This window comes from Nerophis lumbriciformis, linkage group LG29 (assembly GCF_033978685.3).
Source record: "Nerophis lumbriciformis linkage group LG29, RoL_Nlum_v2.1, whole genome shotgun sequence".
Taxonomy (NCBI): Eukaryota; Metazoa; Chordata; class Actinopteri; order Syngnathiformes; family Syngnathidae; genus Nerophis; species Nerophis lumbriciformis.
In genome coordinates this window covers 33,608,471-33,626,008 of record NC_084576.2, presented here as the reverse complement: position 1 = coordinate 33,626,008, position 17,538 = coordinate 33,608,471, and the positions used below count along the sequence as shown (strand labels likewise).

At 35.0% G+C, this 17,538-nt stretch overlaps 1 protein-coding gene across 4 annotated transcripts in view; it reads left to right on the top strand.

The window, feature by feature from the left end:
- The window catches only part of enah (ENAH actin regulator), a 165,088-nt gene that overhangs the window by 78,759 nt on the left and 68,791 nt on the right, over positions 1-17,538 (top strand). For all 4 annotated transcript variants that reach the window (XM_061924464.1, XM_061924462.1, XM_061924461.2 and 1 more), the window contains exon 3: positions 2,352-2,529. In XM_061924464.1, coding sequence (XP_061780448.1) covers positions 2,352-2,529 — 178 coding nt within the window. The remainder of the gene's footprint in view (positions 1-2,351; positions 2,530-17,538) is intronic.

The window sequence follows — 17,538 nt, the reverse complement described above, 5'->3', positions numbered from 1 at the left end:
ATATATGTGTCTTTGTATGTGTGTGCATATATGTACAGTATATATGTGTCTATGTATGTGTGTATATGTATGAATGTGTCTATGATTGTGTATATATGTATCTATGTATGTGTGTATATGTATCTATATATGTGTGTATATATGTAAATATGTGTCTATGTATATGTGTATATGTATATGTATATATGTGTCTATGTATATGTGTATATGTATATGTATATATGTGTATGTATGTGTGTATATGTATATATGTGTCTATGTATGTGTGTGTATATGTATATTTTTGTGTCTGTATGTGTGTGTATATGTATATATGTGTCTATGTGTATATATGTGTCTATGTATGTACAGTATGTGTGTATATGTATATATGTGTCTATGTATGTATGTGTGTATATGTATATATGTGTCTATGTATGTGTGTATATGTATATGTATATATGTGTATGTATGTGTGTATATGTATATATATGTGTCTGTATGTGTGTGTATATGTATATATGTGTATATGTATATATGTGTCTATGTATATATGTATATGTATATATGTGTATGTATGTGTGTATATGTATATATGTGTCTATGTATATGTGTATATGTATATATGTGTTTATGTATATGTGTATATGTATATGTATATATGTGTTTATGTATGTGTGTATATGTATATATGTGTCTATGTAAATGTGTATATGTACATATAGGTCTATGTATGTGTGTATATGTATATGTGTCTATGTATGTGTGTGTATATGTATGAATGTGTCTATGATTGTGTATATAAGTGTTTATGTATGTGTATATGTATGAATGTGTCTATGATTGTGTATATAAGTGTTTATGTATGTGTCTGTATATGTATATATGTGTCTATGTATGTGTGTATATGTATAAATCTGTCTATGTATGTGTGTGTATATGTATGAATGTGTCTATAATTGTGTATATATGTGTCTATGTAAGTGTGTGTGTATATGTATATGTGTCCATGTATGTGTGTGTATATGTATACATGTGTCTATGTATGTGTGTATATGTATATACGTGTCTATGTATGTGTGTATATATATGTGTCTATGCATGTGTGTATAAATGTATATATGTGTCTATGTATGTGTGTATATGTATATATGTGTCTATGTATGTGTGTATATGTATATATGTGTCTATGTATGTGTATATGTATAAATGTGTCTATGTATGCGTGTATATGTATATAAGTGTCTATGTATGTGTGTATATGTATGAATGTGTCTATGATTGTGTATATATGTGTATGTATGTGTGTATATGTATATATATGTGTCTGTATGTGTGTGTATATGTATATATGTGTATATGTATATATGTGTCTATGTATATATGTATATGTATATATGTGTATGTATGTGTGTATATGTATATATGTGTCTATGTATGTGTGTATATGTATATATGTGTCTATGTAAATGTGTATATGTACATATAGGTCTATGTATGTGTGTATATGTATATGTGTCTATGTATGTGTGTGTATATGTATGAATGTGTCTATGATTGTGTATATAAGTGTTTATGTATGTGTATATGTATGAATGTGTCTATGATTGTGTATATAAGTGTTTATGTATGTGTCTGTATATGTATATATGTGTCTATGTATGTGTGTATATGTATAAATCTGTCTATGTATGTGTGTGTATATGTATGAATGTGTCTATAATTGTGTATATATGTGTCTATGTAAGTGTGTGTGTATATGTATATATGTGTCCATGTATGTGTGTGTATATGTATACATGTGTCTATGTATGTGTGTATATGTATATACGTGTCTATGTATGTGTGTATATATATGTGTCTATGCATGTGTGTATAAATGTATATATGTGTCTATGTATGTGTGTATATGTATATATGTGTCTATGTATGTGTGTATATGTATATATGTGTCTATGTATGTGTATATGTATAAATGTGTCTATGTATGCGTGTATATGTATATAAGTGTCTATGTATGTGTGTATATGTATGAATGTGTCTATGATTGTGTATATATGTGTTTATGTATGTGTGTGTATATGTATATATGTGTCTATGTATGTGTGTATATGTATAAATCTGTCTGTGGGCGGGGCCAGCGCGAGCACGGGCGTGTCTCGGCGCGCTGCCAACGGAGGTGCTGGCAGACCCAGCTGCCGGAGAAAAGCTGGTTCGAGCCCACGCCGTGACAGAAAGCCTGGAAATAATACGCATGAATAAAGTGTGTCAACCCATCTTCTTAATGTTAGCACTGAGAATGATTCGCCGCTATCTACCAGACCGATGTGTGATATATATATAAACACTTACCTTCTTTCATGCCTCACCAGGTGGTGATCAACTGTGCCATTCCCAAAGGACTGAAGTACAACCAGGCCACGCAGACCTTCCACCAATGGCGGGATGCCCGGCAGGTTTATGGGCTGAACTTTGGCAGCAAGGAGGATGCCAACGTGTTTGCCAGTGCCATGATGCACGCCCTGGAGGTGCTCAACTCCCAGGAAACTGGTAAGTTCTCTCACACATGCTCGCTTCTGTGCGCTGACACAGCACATGTAGAAGTTTCTAGTCTGATGGCGCTGTTCAAGCTGCTCCAATGATTGTGTGCTATTTTTATATGTATATATATGTATATACCTGTATATATGTATGTGTGTGTATGCATGTGTGTATATATGTATGTGTGTGTATGCATGTGTGTATATATGTATGTGTGTGTATGTATGTGTGTATATATGTATGTGTGTGTATGTATGTGTGTATATATGTATGTGTGTGTATGTATGTATGTATATATGTATATGTGTATATGTATATGTATGTATATAGACTTAGATTTCCTTTTATTGTCATTCAAATGTGAACTTTACAGTACAGGATAAGATAAGCGCAATAAGGTGCAGATATAAATAAATAGATTACTGTACAGATGAATATATTGCACGTTTATGGATGTATGTTATATTGTCTTTTTATTCCAGCCAGTTAATCCATTTTTGGGGGGGAATTGAGGGGATTATTATGATGCGTTCAAGAGTCTTACGGCCTGAGGGAAGAAGCTGTTACAGAACCTGGAGGTTCTGCTACGGAGATATATGTGTATGTATCTGTATGTGTGCACATATATATGTGTATGTATATATGTATATTATATTTATATATGTGTCTGTGTGTGTGTATATGTATATAAGTGTCTATGTATGTGTGTGCATGTATATATGTGTCTATGTATGTGTATATATTTATATATATGTGTCTATGTGTGTGTGTATATGTATATATGTGTCTATGTATGTGTGTATATGTATATATGTGTCTATGTATGTGTGTGTATATGTACAGTATATATGTGTCTATGTATGTGTGTGTATATGTATGAATGTGTCTATGATTGTGTATATATGTGTCTATGTATATGTGTATATGTATATGTATATATGTGTATGTATGTGTGTATATGTATATATGTGTCTATGTATGTGTGTGTATTTGTATATGTATATATGTGTCTATGTGTATGTGTATATGTATATATGTGTATGTATGTGTGTATATGTATGTGTGTATATGTATATATGTGTCTATGTATGTGTGTGTATATGTATATATATATGTGTCTGTATGTGTGTGTATGTATATATGTGTCTATGTATGTGTATATATTTATATATATGTCTATGTGTGTGTGTATATGTACAGTATATATGTGTCTAGGTATGTGTGTGTATGTATATATGTGTCTATGTATGTGTGTGTATATATGTATGAATGTGTCTATGATTGTGTATATATGTATCTATGTATGTGTGTATATGTGTCTATATATGTGTATATATGTAAATATGTGTCTATGTATATGTGTATATGTATATATGTGTCTATGTATATGTGTATATGTATATGTATATATGTGTATGTATGTGTGTATATGTATATATGTGTCTATGTATGTGTGTGTATATGTATATGTATATATGTGTCTATGTATATGTGTATATGTATATGTATAAATGTGTATGTATGTGTGTATATGTATATACCGTATTTTCCGCACCATAAGCCGCCCTGGGTTATAAGCCGCGCCTTCAATGAACGGCATATTTCAAAACTTTGTCCACCTATAAGCCGCCCCGTGTTATAAGCCGCATCTAACTGCGCTAAAGGAATGTCAAAAAAACAGTCAGATAGGTCAGTCAAACTTTAATAATATATTAAAAACCAGCGTGATGTGGGCGCGCATGGAGTCGTATATCAACATGGACGGAGCTGCGTGAAAAAAGCCACCCGGCCTCTTCGCGTAAACTTCCCTTAACCACTCGCTCATCTTTTCTTCATTCATCCATCCCTTCGAGTTAGCTTTTATGATGACGCCGGCTGGAAAGGTCTCTTTTGGCAAGGTCTTCCTTTTGAATATCACCATGGGTGGAAGTTTCTGGCCATTAGCATGGCAAGCTAGAACCACAGTGAAGGATGACTTCTCATTCCCTGTGGTGCGAATATTCACCGTACGTGCTCCCGTTGTATCCACAGTGCGGTTCACAGGAATATCAAAAGTCAGTGGAACCTCGTCCATGTTGATAATGTTCTCTGGCCGGATCTTTTTTTCAGCTATCTTGTTTTTACAATATGCACGGAAAGTAGCCAGCTTTTCTTGAAAGTCTTTAGGCAGTTGCTGTGAAATAGTAGTCCGTGTGCGGATGGAGTCTTTTCATGAACCGGATCCCTGTCGCTTAGTAGGAGCCATTTTGTGGTCTTTACAGATGTAAACACACAAAGGTAATGAAACGTAATATCCGCGCGCTTCTTCTTCTTCTACGCGGGCGGGTGGTTGCTTACAGTAGAAGAAGAAGCGCTTCCTGTTCTATGGGGGCGGGTGCTTACCTTGGCGGTTGCTTGCGTAGAAGAAGAAGCACTTCCTCTTCTACGGGGAAAAAAGATGGCGGCTGTTTACCGTAGTTGCGAGACCGAAACTTTATGAAAATGAATCTTAATATTAATCCATATATAAAGCGCACCGGGTTATAAGGCGCACTGTCAGCTTTTGAGTAAATTTTTGGTTTTTAGGTGCGGCTAATAGTGCGGAAAATACGGTATATAAGTGTCTATGTATGTGTGTGTATGTATAAATGTGTCTATGTAAATGTGTATATGTATATATAGGTCTATGTATGTGTGTGTATGTATATGTGTCTATGTATGTGTGTGTATGTATATATGTGTCTATGTAAATGTGTATATGTATATATAGGTCTATGTATGTGTGTATATGTATGTATGTGTGTATATGTATATATGTGTTTATGTATGTGTGTATATGTATAAATGTGTCTATGTAAATGTGTATATATAGGTCTATGTATGTGTGTGTATGTATATGTGTCTATGTATGTGTGTGTATGTATATACGTGTCTATGTATGTGTGTGTATGTATATATGTGTCTATGTATGTGTGTGTATGTATATACGTGTCTATGTATGTGTGTGTATGTATATATGTGTCTATGTAAATGTGTATATGTATATACAGGTCTATGTATGTGTGTATATGTATATGTGTCTATGTATGTGTGTGTATATGTATATATGTGTCTATGTATGTGTGTATATGTATAAATCTGTCTATGTATGTGTGTGTATATGTATGAATGTGTCTATAATTGTGTATATATGTGTCTATGTATGTGTGTGTGTATATGTATATTTGTGTCTATGTATGTGTGTATGTATGTGTGTGTATATGTATGAATGTGTCTATGATTGTGTAAAAATGTGTCTATGTATGTGTGTATATATATGTGTCTATGCATGTGTGTATAAATGTATATATGTGTGTATATGTATAAATGTGTCTATGTATGTGTGTATATGTATATAAGTGTCTATGTATGTGTGTGTATATGTATATGTGTCAATGTATGTGTGTATATGTATATAAGTGTCTATGTATGTGTGTATATGTATATAAGTGTCTATGTATGTGTGTGTATATGTATATGTGTCAATGTATGTGTGTATATGTATATAAGTGTCTATGTATGTGTGTATATGTATATATGTGTCTATGTGAGGGCGGTATAGCTCGGTTGGTAGAGCGGCCGTGCCAGCAACTTGAGGGTTCCAAGTTCGATCCTTGCTTCCGCCATCCTAGTCACTGCCGTTGTGTCCTTGGGCAAGACACTTGACCCACCTGCTCCCAGTGCCACCCACACTGCTTTAAATGGAACTTAGATATTGGCTTTCACGTTGTAAAAGTGCTTTGAGTCACTAGAGAAAAGCGCTATTTAAATATAATTCACTTCACTTACATGTGTATATATATATATATATATATGTATATATGTGTTAATATGTATGTATGTGTATATATGTATATGTATATATGTGCGTAATGATTACTGCTTTGCACACTCTTGGCATTCTCTCTGAGAATGAGCTTTGGGTTTAATGAAAACTATTGAACACAAAACATTACATAAATCAGCCGCGCCGTTCTTTAGAAGCCGCAGGGTTCAAAGCGTAGGAAAAAAAAGTTGAGGCTTATAGTCCGGAATCTAGGGTCAATCCTTCACGTGGTCTTGGCAAAACGGAATGAAATGGTCCGCTCTGTTGACTTTCACAGCTGGCGACAGACTTGGCAGAGAGTCTCTCCTTCTCCATGTCGACGTGACGAGTCGCTAACTGGGATGACCGGCTTTTATTTTGGCTCTCTGGCAACTCACTGAGCGCATAGAAACAGCTTACTGCTTTTAGTTTTCATCCTTAGGACAAAAACAGTGTAAACATTTTTAGAGTTGGTGACGGCACATATATCAGAATACCCCCCCCCCCCCCCTCCTATCTGGCGTAGTTTTATTTTTTTCTCTTGAGCATATGGTCTCTGGCATCATCAGCATTGCAACATTGCTCCACAAGTGCACATATGACTGGAAGACCATTACGTTGACTGAAGACAGCCCTAGAAAGAGCAGAGATTTAGGATAATACCAAGACTTGACTAGTTGCCACCCATTCTTTTATTTGTATTCCACCTAACCGACTGTTCCCCGAAGGACTAGTTCTGGGAGGTATCCAGGAAAATGCCGGCCGTGGCGAGACTTCCCAGATTCTCCCAGGAGCGTCAAAAGATCAGCCGCGCTCAAATCTTTCTCAGAAGTGAGTAAAAAAAGGATTTGACAGCACCGTCGGCTGGTAAATCCAACATGACCACGTACCTACCGTGTCTGTTTCATGTGCATACCCGCATGACAAGAATCATGTTGAAGCTGAGGTGATGACGTGATGCTGAAACTGATAGGAAGTCTGTCTTGAGTCTAGTACCCGCACTCTTTTACTATGAAGTAAGGCTGCAGCTAACGATTATTTTTCTATCGATTAATCTATAGATTATTTTTTTCGATTAATCGGTTAATCTATAGATTATTTTTTTCGATTAATCTATAGATTATTTTTCCTTTTACCGATTATTTTTTTTATTTACCGGTAAAATGAAGATGAAAAAATAAATGTAGGCCAGTTTTTTCAAAAGGCATGGCTTTTATTTACAAAAAAAAAAGTATGGCCACTCAGTCAACATTGACAACAACATGACAAAATATTCTGTAACAATGTAAACATTTAAAACTTTTAACATTTAACACAATTAAAAGTAGCTTATTTGCTTTTTAATGTGCAAATATAAAAGTAAACATCCAGTGCAAATCTTAATATTCTGCAATAGTATAAGCATTTCAAAAGTAAAAGTATTGCTTATTTGCTAAAATGTGCAAAAATAAAGATAAACATCCAATACAAAAAAGTGCAAAACGAAATATTCTGTAACAGTGTAAACATTTCAACAAAAGTAAAAGTATTGCTTATTTTGCTTAATAACACAACAATGATAGTATGATTAAAGTGAAAGTTAATTGTTGGTTTGTACATAGTATATGTAACTGTTAATGTTGTAAAAGGTATTTGCACAACTAATTAACGTTAGCGTTAAAGAGGAGCGCATCTTTGTAAACACTGAACAGGCACGCCAAACGCGCCTCTCAGAGCGAAACAGTGTTTTAGTTTATGAATTTACAACGCAGATACAAATGACACATTCATTTTTTTGTGTAATGATGACAACGTATACTCACGCGGACGATTGACTTGTTGATGGTGATGGCAAGAACGCTGTCGGGTGTTTTCTTTTCAAATGTTCGTTTATAGCCGTTGTGCATACAACAACATTATTAGCAGAGGTGGGTAGAGTAGCCAGAAATTGTACTCAAGTAAGAGTACTGTTACTTTAGAGATTTATTACTCAAGTACAAGTAAGGAGTAGTCACCCAAATATTTACTTGAGTAAAAGTAAAAAGTATGTTGTGAAAAAACTACTCAAGTACTGAGTAACATACACACACATATATATATATATATATATATATATATATATATATATATATATATATATATATATATATATGTGTGTATATATATATACACACACACACATATATATATATATATATATATATATACATACATTGATATATACAGTATATAATTTATATTTATTTATTTTGCCGTTTTTGTTCACATGTTAAAGGTGTTTTAATGAATATACATGCATGTTTAACACATATAGATTCCTTTCTTTCATGAAGACAAGAATATAAGTTGGTGTATTACCTGATTGTGATGACTTGCATTGATTGTAATCAGACAGTAGTGATGATAACGTCCACGTTTTCAAATGGAGGAGAAAAAAAGTTCCTCCTTTTTGTCTAATACCACATGAAAGTGGTTGGTTTTTGGCATCTTATTTGTCCAGCTTCCATATTCGTTTTTATACCCTTTACAAGAAATACATTGGCGGCAAACTCCGTAGCTTGCTAGCTTGTTTGCGCTGGCTTTCGGAGACTCTTATTTTGAAAGCGCAGGCGCGATGGAGCGGGACTTTTATTGTGAAGACAGGAACTGTGCAGTCAGTCTTTACGGTTGAAATAAAAAAGGGTCTTTTTTCCTTCACACTTTTGATTGATTGATTGGAACTTTTATTAGTAGATTGCACAGTACAGTACATATTCCGTACAATTGACCACTAAATGGTAACACCCCAATAAGTTTTTCCACTTGTTTAAGTCAGGTCATGTGACCACCTGGCTCTGTTTGATTGGTCCAACGTCACCAGTGACTGCATCTGATTGGTGGAACGGAGTGAAACGTCACCAGTAAGGCAGGCACTATGAAGGTCTGTCTGACAGACCAAAACAAACAAAGCGTGCATTAACAGATCGATAAAAATTAGTAGCGAGTAGCGAGCTGAATGTAGATAAAAGTAGCGGAGTAAAAGTAGCGTTTCTTCTTAGGCCGTTTATTGAAATACTCCCACACTTTTGACGACTTTTGGCGTGCTTTTTTCCCCTCGCTCGCACCGCTCGCATCGTCTGCTTTGCGCTCCGCCATGACGGTAGTGTGACGTAAATATGCGACGCGTCGACGAACAAAAACGTCCTCGACGTATTTACGTAACCGATGACGTCGACGCATCGTTTCAGCCCTACTATGAAGCCACGCTGTTGTAACACCTGGCTTGGCATCGTCTCGCTGAAATAAGCAGGGGCGTCCATGATAACAACATATGTTGCTCCAAAAGCTGTATGTACCTTTCAGCATTAATGGTGCCTTCACAGATGTGTAAGTTACCCATGTCTTGGCCACTAATACACCCCCATACCATCACACATGCTGCCTTTTACACTTTCACCCTAGAACAGTCCGGATGGTTCTTTTCCTCTTTGGTCCACGGTTTCCAAAAACAATTTGAAATGTGGACTCGTCAGACCACAGAACACTTGTCCACTTTGCATCAGTCCATCTTAGATGAGTTCGGGGCCCAGTGAAGCCGGCGTCGTTTCTGGGTGTTGTTGATAAATGGCTTTGGCTTTGCATAGTAGAGTTTTAACTTGCACTTACATATGGAGCAACAAACTGTAGTTACTGACAGTGGTTTTTTTGAAGTGTTCCTGAGACCATGTGGAGATATCCTTTACACACTGATGTGGCTTTTTGATGCAGTAGCGCCTGAGGGATCCAAGGTGTGTAATATCATGGCTTACGTGCAGTGATTTCTCCAGATTCTCTGAACCTTTTGATGATATTACGGAGCGTAGATGGCGAAATCCCTAAATTCCTTGTTGAGAAATGTTGTTCTTAAACAATTTGTTGTTGACAAAGTGGTGACCCTCGCCCCCGTCCTTGTTTGTGAACGACTGAGCATTTCATGGAAGCTGCTTTTATACCCAATCATGGCACCCACCTGTTCCCAATTAGCCTGTTCACCTGTGGGATGTTCCCAAATAAGTCTTTGACAAGCATTCCTCAACTGTCTCAGTCTTTTTTGCCACTTGTGCCAGCTTTTTCGAAACATGTCGCAGGCATCAAATTCAAAATTTTGAGGACCAGTCATAGACAATTTAAAGTGAAAAGCAAATGTTATTTTCACTCGCATACAAAACGTTCTAACTTGGATTGTTTCCCTGGCTTGGAGACTCTCCTGAAGGACAGTGCAGCGAAGACACAACAAGTTGTTGACTTTGGACTAGCGACTGCACAAACATCAAGGCCGCGGAACAGAGACACACTGCGGGGCTTACACACAAACATGCATCCCCCCCCAACCCAACGCCATCGACGCAAATCCCATAGGGGTGATGGAAAGATGGGCAGCGCCTGAAGAGCTGCGGCCTACCATCATGACCCCGCACTCCCTCCCCTCTGTTGCTAGATATCTGGAGATGTATGTTGTAATATGTATATGTGCTTTGCTATGGAGGTTTTTTTCCCACTCCAGACTGGGGCCCCTTAGGAGCCCAGTCTGGATTGTATTTTTTTACTCATCCTTCCCCAGCGTTTGAGCTAATATTTGCAAAAAATAACACATTTTACCAGTTCGAACGTTAAATATCTTGTCTTTGCAGTCTATTCAATTGAATATAAGTTGAAAAGGATTTGTTGTATTCTCTTTTTATTTACCATTTACACAACGTGACAACTTCACTGCTTTTGGGCTTTTGTAGTTTAAATTGGTTTAGAAATGTCGGGGAAGCAAGTTGCTGAAAATGATTAGCATTATGCTACTTGTGATACACAAAGATAGCTGTGAAAAAATTTATATTTTTGATCAGATTCTCTGATAAGAACAATTCAATTGTGTTTTTATGAAATAAAACCAACATTGTGCTTATTTGACCATATTAGAAGTATTCCAGATGTGATTGTGTATGTACAGTATGACATACTTGCCAACCTTGAGACCTCCGATTTCGGGAGGTGGGGGCGAGGGGGCGGGGGGCGTGGTTAAGAGGGGAGGAGTATATTTACAGCTAGATTTCACCAAGTATTTCATATACTGTTTTATATATATATATATATATATATATATATATATATATATATATATAAGAAATACTTGACGAAATACTAAGTCAAGTATTTCATATATATATATATATATATATATATATATATATATACGTATATATATATATATATATATATATATATATATATATATATATATATATATATATATATATATATATAAGAAATACTTGACTTTCAGTGAATTCCAGCTATAAATATATATTTCTTTTATTATATATGGATATATATATATATATATGTATATATATATATGAAATACTTCACGAAATACTAAGTCAAGTATTTCATATATATATATATATATATATATATATATATATATATAAGAAATACTTGACTTTCAATGAATTCTAGCTATAAATTTATATTTATTTTATTATATATATATATATATATATATATATATATATAAGAAATATTTGACGAAATACTAAGTCAAGTATTTCATATATATATATGCGTATATACACATTTCACTGAAAGTCAAGTATTTCTTATATATATATATATATATATATATATATATATATATATATATATAAGAAATACTTGACTTTCAGTGAATTCCAGCTATAAATATATATTTATTTTATTATATATGGATATATATATATATATATATATATATATATATATATATATATATATATATATATATATATATATATATATATGAAATACTTCACAAAATACTAAGTCAAGTCAAATATTTCATATATATATATATATATATATATATATATATATATATATATATATATATATATATATATATATATATATGTATGTGTGGGGGAAAAAATCTCAATCTCCTGACGATTGAGGGTACCCCCCTCATGAAACAGGCCTGTAGAGATGAAATAGTCTTGTGATTTTTTTTCCCCACACATACGTATATTGCGCTCTACTACGGTATCGAGCACTATTTTTTGGATAACCTTATTAAGACATATATATATATATATGTATATATATGAAAGAAATACTTGACTTTCAATGAATTCTAGCTATAAATATATATTTATTTTATTATATATATATTTATATATATATATATAAAATAAAAACTTTAATTTCAGTGTTCATTTATTTACACATATACACACACACATAACACTCATCTACTCATTGTTGAGTTAAGGGTTGAATTGTCCATCCTTGTTCTATTCTCTGTCACTATTTTTCGAACCATGCTGAACACCCTCTCTGATGATGCATTGCTGTGTGGCACGCACAAAAGTGCTTTCATCAAATGCACTAGATGGCAGTATTGTCCTGTTTAAGGGTGTCACCACATTGCTGTTTTTACGGCAGACGAACTGCTTTACGGTAGACGAAAACGTGACTGCTGTTGTTGTGTGTTGTTACCGCGCTGGGAGGACGTTAATGAAACTGCCTAACAATAAACCCACATAAGAAACCAAGAACTTGCCCTCCATCATTCTACAGTTATAACGTGATTGAGCAGGTACGCTGTTTATGTTGTGGGTTAGCGGAGTCCGCCTGAATTTCGGGAGATTTTCGGGAGAACATTTGTCCCGGGAGGTTTTCGGGAGAGGCGCTGAATTTCGGGAGTCTCCCGGAAAATCCGGGAGGGTTGGCAAGTATGCAGTATGACCATGGTTCTGTTGCCCCACTGAACTTAAACCTAACTTCTAATATCCTAACATGAACCTTCCATCAGACGGGTGGCACCCAGCAGTTGCCTGGCAGATCCAAGGCCATGTTTACAAGTGGTGTCATTGTGACACGTTAGTCCCACTCTACTTTTAGTGTCATGGTCATCAGCATGCTCACATCATGCAGACATTCCCAGCAGCAGGCGGTGGAATGACATGACATTCCGTCCACACAGGAGGGCTTAGTGACATGATAGTGGAGGTGTCCATTTAGCTATCTGTTACACTTCTAGACACCCGGGCTCCCAGGAGCCCCAAAATAACATCCCAGAATATTGTATAGGGCGAGTAGTAGGCGATAAAGACAATGGAAATGTTGTATTCGTACTCAAATAGTCAAGTTCTTCATTAATCCAATCCACTCAGCTCCATGCGGACCTGAGTGACGTGTTGACAGCCTGTTCACACGTCCGCTTTCCCACAATATAAACAGCTAATGATGGAGGGCGAGTTCTTGGTTTCTTATGTGGGTTTATTGTTAGGGAGTTTCATTAACGTCCTCCCAGCGCGGTAACAACACACAACAACAGCAGTCAAGTTTTCGTCTACCGTAAAGCAGTTTGTCTGCCGTAAACAGCAATGTTGTGACACTTTTAAACTTTATACTGCCATCTACTGTACATGCATATGTGACCCACCCATAATGTGTCACATTTTTGTGTTGATTTATTTATTTGATTTTGTGGTTTGAATTCGTTTTTGGAGCTGTCTTTACACATTTTTCAGTATTCACATTGGTCAGTAGGGGGCAGTAGGGCGTTTCTTCCCAATTGAATGCTATCACCTGCAGACCGGAAGTGTCTTGTCATTCTGATGAGCGCGACCAGTCTGTGAACAATTGAAATGCTTTTTCCTCCTGTATAACAGGTTAGTTTTGGTGAATCAACTCACTGAATAATATCCATGTGATCTTTATAAGTTTAAGTACACATTCTGATGGTGGAGCCTAACTCTAAAGTGTTTGTGAGTTGTAGTTTGTATTTGTGAATGAATCCAGTGCACAGCTGCAGTAATCAATACAAAATGGCGACGTGAGTACGCAATGTTTATATAAGAACTTCTGATCCTAATTCAGACTCCTAAATTAGAGCTCCCGTTTTCTTATTGATTTTATAATGTATACTTGTATAATGTGTGTGTTCTGAAATAGTGACAGAGAATAGAACAAGGATGGACAATTCAACCCTTAACTCAACAATGAGTAGATGAGTGTTATGTGTGTGTATATGTGTAAATAAATGAACACTGAAATTCAAGTATTTCTTATATATATATATATATATACATATATAGCTAGAATTCACTGAAAGTCAAGTATTTCTTACATATATATATATCTTAACCACGCCCCCAACCACGCCCCCGACCACGCCCCCCACCCGCCACCCCCACCTCCCGAAATCAGAGGTCTCAAGGTTGGCAAGTATGCCTTAGCTCCACTAATGACTGAATAAAAACAAAAAAATAAATTAAAAAAATAAAAAAATAAACTATATAAAATAAATATGATTAAAAATTATTTTAAAGGGTAAAACCAATTAAAACAGTAAATAGAAATCAAAATTTTAAAAACACAGAGGACAACATTAACTTAAAACTAAACATTTTTAATAAAAATTATAATCAAAATAATAAAAATAGTAATAAGAAAATTGAAATACCAAATTATTTGAAACATTTACTAATAATAATACTCTTGTTTTTTTTAACCTTTGACTTGTGTTAGGGTCGGCACCGACCCGTTTTAGTTTTTGAATGCATAAAAGAACCACATAAATTTATTTTTTTGCATCAAGGCTTTTTGACTTTGTCAGGAACCTCTATTTCAACAAAATAAAACTTTTTTTTTCCCCCACTAAATTATAAAATAATGACCTTGGTGTTGTTATGGCTGGTTTCGACCCATTTATAAAAATACAATTATAAAGCAATAATTAGAGCCAAGACGGCCAGCTCCTCTCCCAATCATGTGAGCTTTAGGGGATTCTCATTTTACCTTGTTATCCAGTACAAAAACAAACAAAGACTTTTATTTATTTATACGATTCTCTTGAAGTTCATTTTACCATTTTTTAAATTGAAATCGAGGGGTATACTGACAAAAAAAAGGCCCAATGGCTCACACCAAAAATATTAAAACCAATATTTTCACGGATAAGGAAGCCTAACAAGGTAACCAAGAGATAAGAAACAAATTGGATGACAGATAATTGTTTTTAGTGTATTTATAATAATAATAATAATAATAATACATTTTATTTATAAGGCGCCTTTCTGGGCAAAATCAAAACAATAAAATCCAATTTTATTGTATATTTTACAGCTAATTTAAGACATGGGTCAAAAGCAACCTGTTAACATAAGAGATGGTAGCAGAAAGCTAACACAAGAGGAAGGTTAAACTGACATTGCTGCTTTTAGGAGCAGAGGAGCATGTTGGGCAGCGCACACACACAGAGTACTTACAAGCAGACACAGTGTGGAGACAGAAAAGGGAGAATGGACGCATTTTGGTGTAAAAAGTAAAGATAAATGTGAAGTTATAACACTGAAACACCCTCAGGAAGAGCTGCTTTAACACATGGCTAGCTAGCTAGCGGCTAACATCCATCCACAGTGTTTTAGCTACTTCTAAATCACTAATCCTGGTCTCCATGGCGACAAATAAAGTGAGTTTCTTACAAGTACATTATCACTGGAGGACGAGGAATAGCTAAACATGCTTCACTACACACCGTAGGAGGATACAATAGCTCACCACCGTCACAATGTAAACAAATGCCATGGGTGGATCTACACCTGACATCCACTGTAATGATACCAAGTACAAGAGTGTATCTAGTCAATACTACTATGATTACATCGATATTTTTCATTTTATGTTTATAAAGTCAGTAAATATGTCCCTGGACACATGAGGACTTTGAATATGACCAATGTATGATCCTGTAACTACTTGGTATCACATCCATACCTAAATGTATGGTATCATCCAAAACTAATGTCAAGTATCAAAGAAGAGAAGAATAAGTGATTATTACATTTGAACAGAAGTGTAGATAGAACAGAAAATAAGCAGATATTAACAATAAATGAACAAGTAGATGAATAATCCATTTTTACAGTTTGTCCCTCATAATGTGTACAAAATAATAGGTGTATAAATGACACAATATGTTACTGCATAATTAGGAGTCTTTGTTGGTTTACTTACTACTAAAAGACAAGTTGTCTATTTTATTTAAGGACTAAATGACAATAATAAACATATGTTTCATGGACCCTAAGATTTTTTTGTTATAATAAAGAAAATTAAATTTTTATGTGGTGCCCTTTATTTAGAAAAGTATCGAAATACATTTAGGTTCCGGTACCAAAATATTTGGTCTGGAGACAACCCTACAATGTATTTTCTTTCTGTGACTGACACATGCAAACAAAAGGCACCCAGCACTCAAAGTTCCAACACAAAATAAAATACATTTTGGTACTGGTACCAAAATATTGGTATGGGGACAACCCTAGCACACTGTAAAAAACAAAAAACAAATATGTAGATTTTGTGGTCAAAAACAGAATCACCAGAATTTTACCGTATTAAAAACAAAAAACAAAAACAGTGGTAACATTTTACTATTTGCAGTAAATGCTGTTAAAAAAACCACCACAAGCAGTGTAAACATGTCAGTGTATTACTGTAAATATCTAAACAGCACCTCAGTTTTTAATACAGTAAAATTCATGTTTTCCCACCCAGAATGAACGTGTTGTGTTGGTCTACAACAAGAAACCTTTTATTATTGTTCGGTGTACAGAAATGAGAGTTCATGCACAGTTGAGCCACACAGGAAATTGTTAGCTTAGCTCTGGTTCATGTTTTAAGTTTATTTGCAACATGCATAAAGTTACAATCGGATGCGCCACAACTTCCAGTTACTCTTTCCGACATGTTGGAAAAGGAGTCGGAAGAAGCAGAGCTTATTTAACCCTAACCCCTGGCTAGAGAGTGAGGGTGAGACACTCCCACAACATTACCCCTTTTCCAGCGAGATGCCGGGCTGCTGGTGGGAGGAGCCAGTGGCAGAATGCTAGTTGCTCTCAGGCGGGCAGCACCCCCACATGGATCATGAATGGAGAATATCTGATTATTTGTGTTGGAACTTTGAGTGTTGGGGTCCTTTTGTTTCCATGTGTCAGTCACAGAAAGAAAATACAGTGAAGGGTTGTCTCCAGACCAAATATTTTGGTACCGGAACCTAAATGTATTTCGATACTTTTCTAAACAAAGGGGACCACAAAAAATGTCATTATTGTCTTTATTGTAACAACAAATGTTAGTGTACATGAAACATATGTTTAGTATTGTCATTTAGTCCTTAAATAAAATAGACAACTTGTCTTTTAGTAGTAAGTAAACAAACA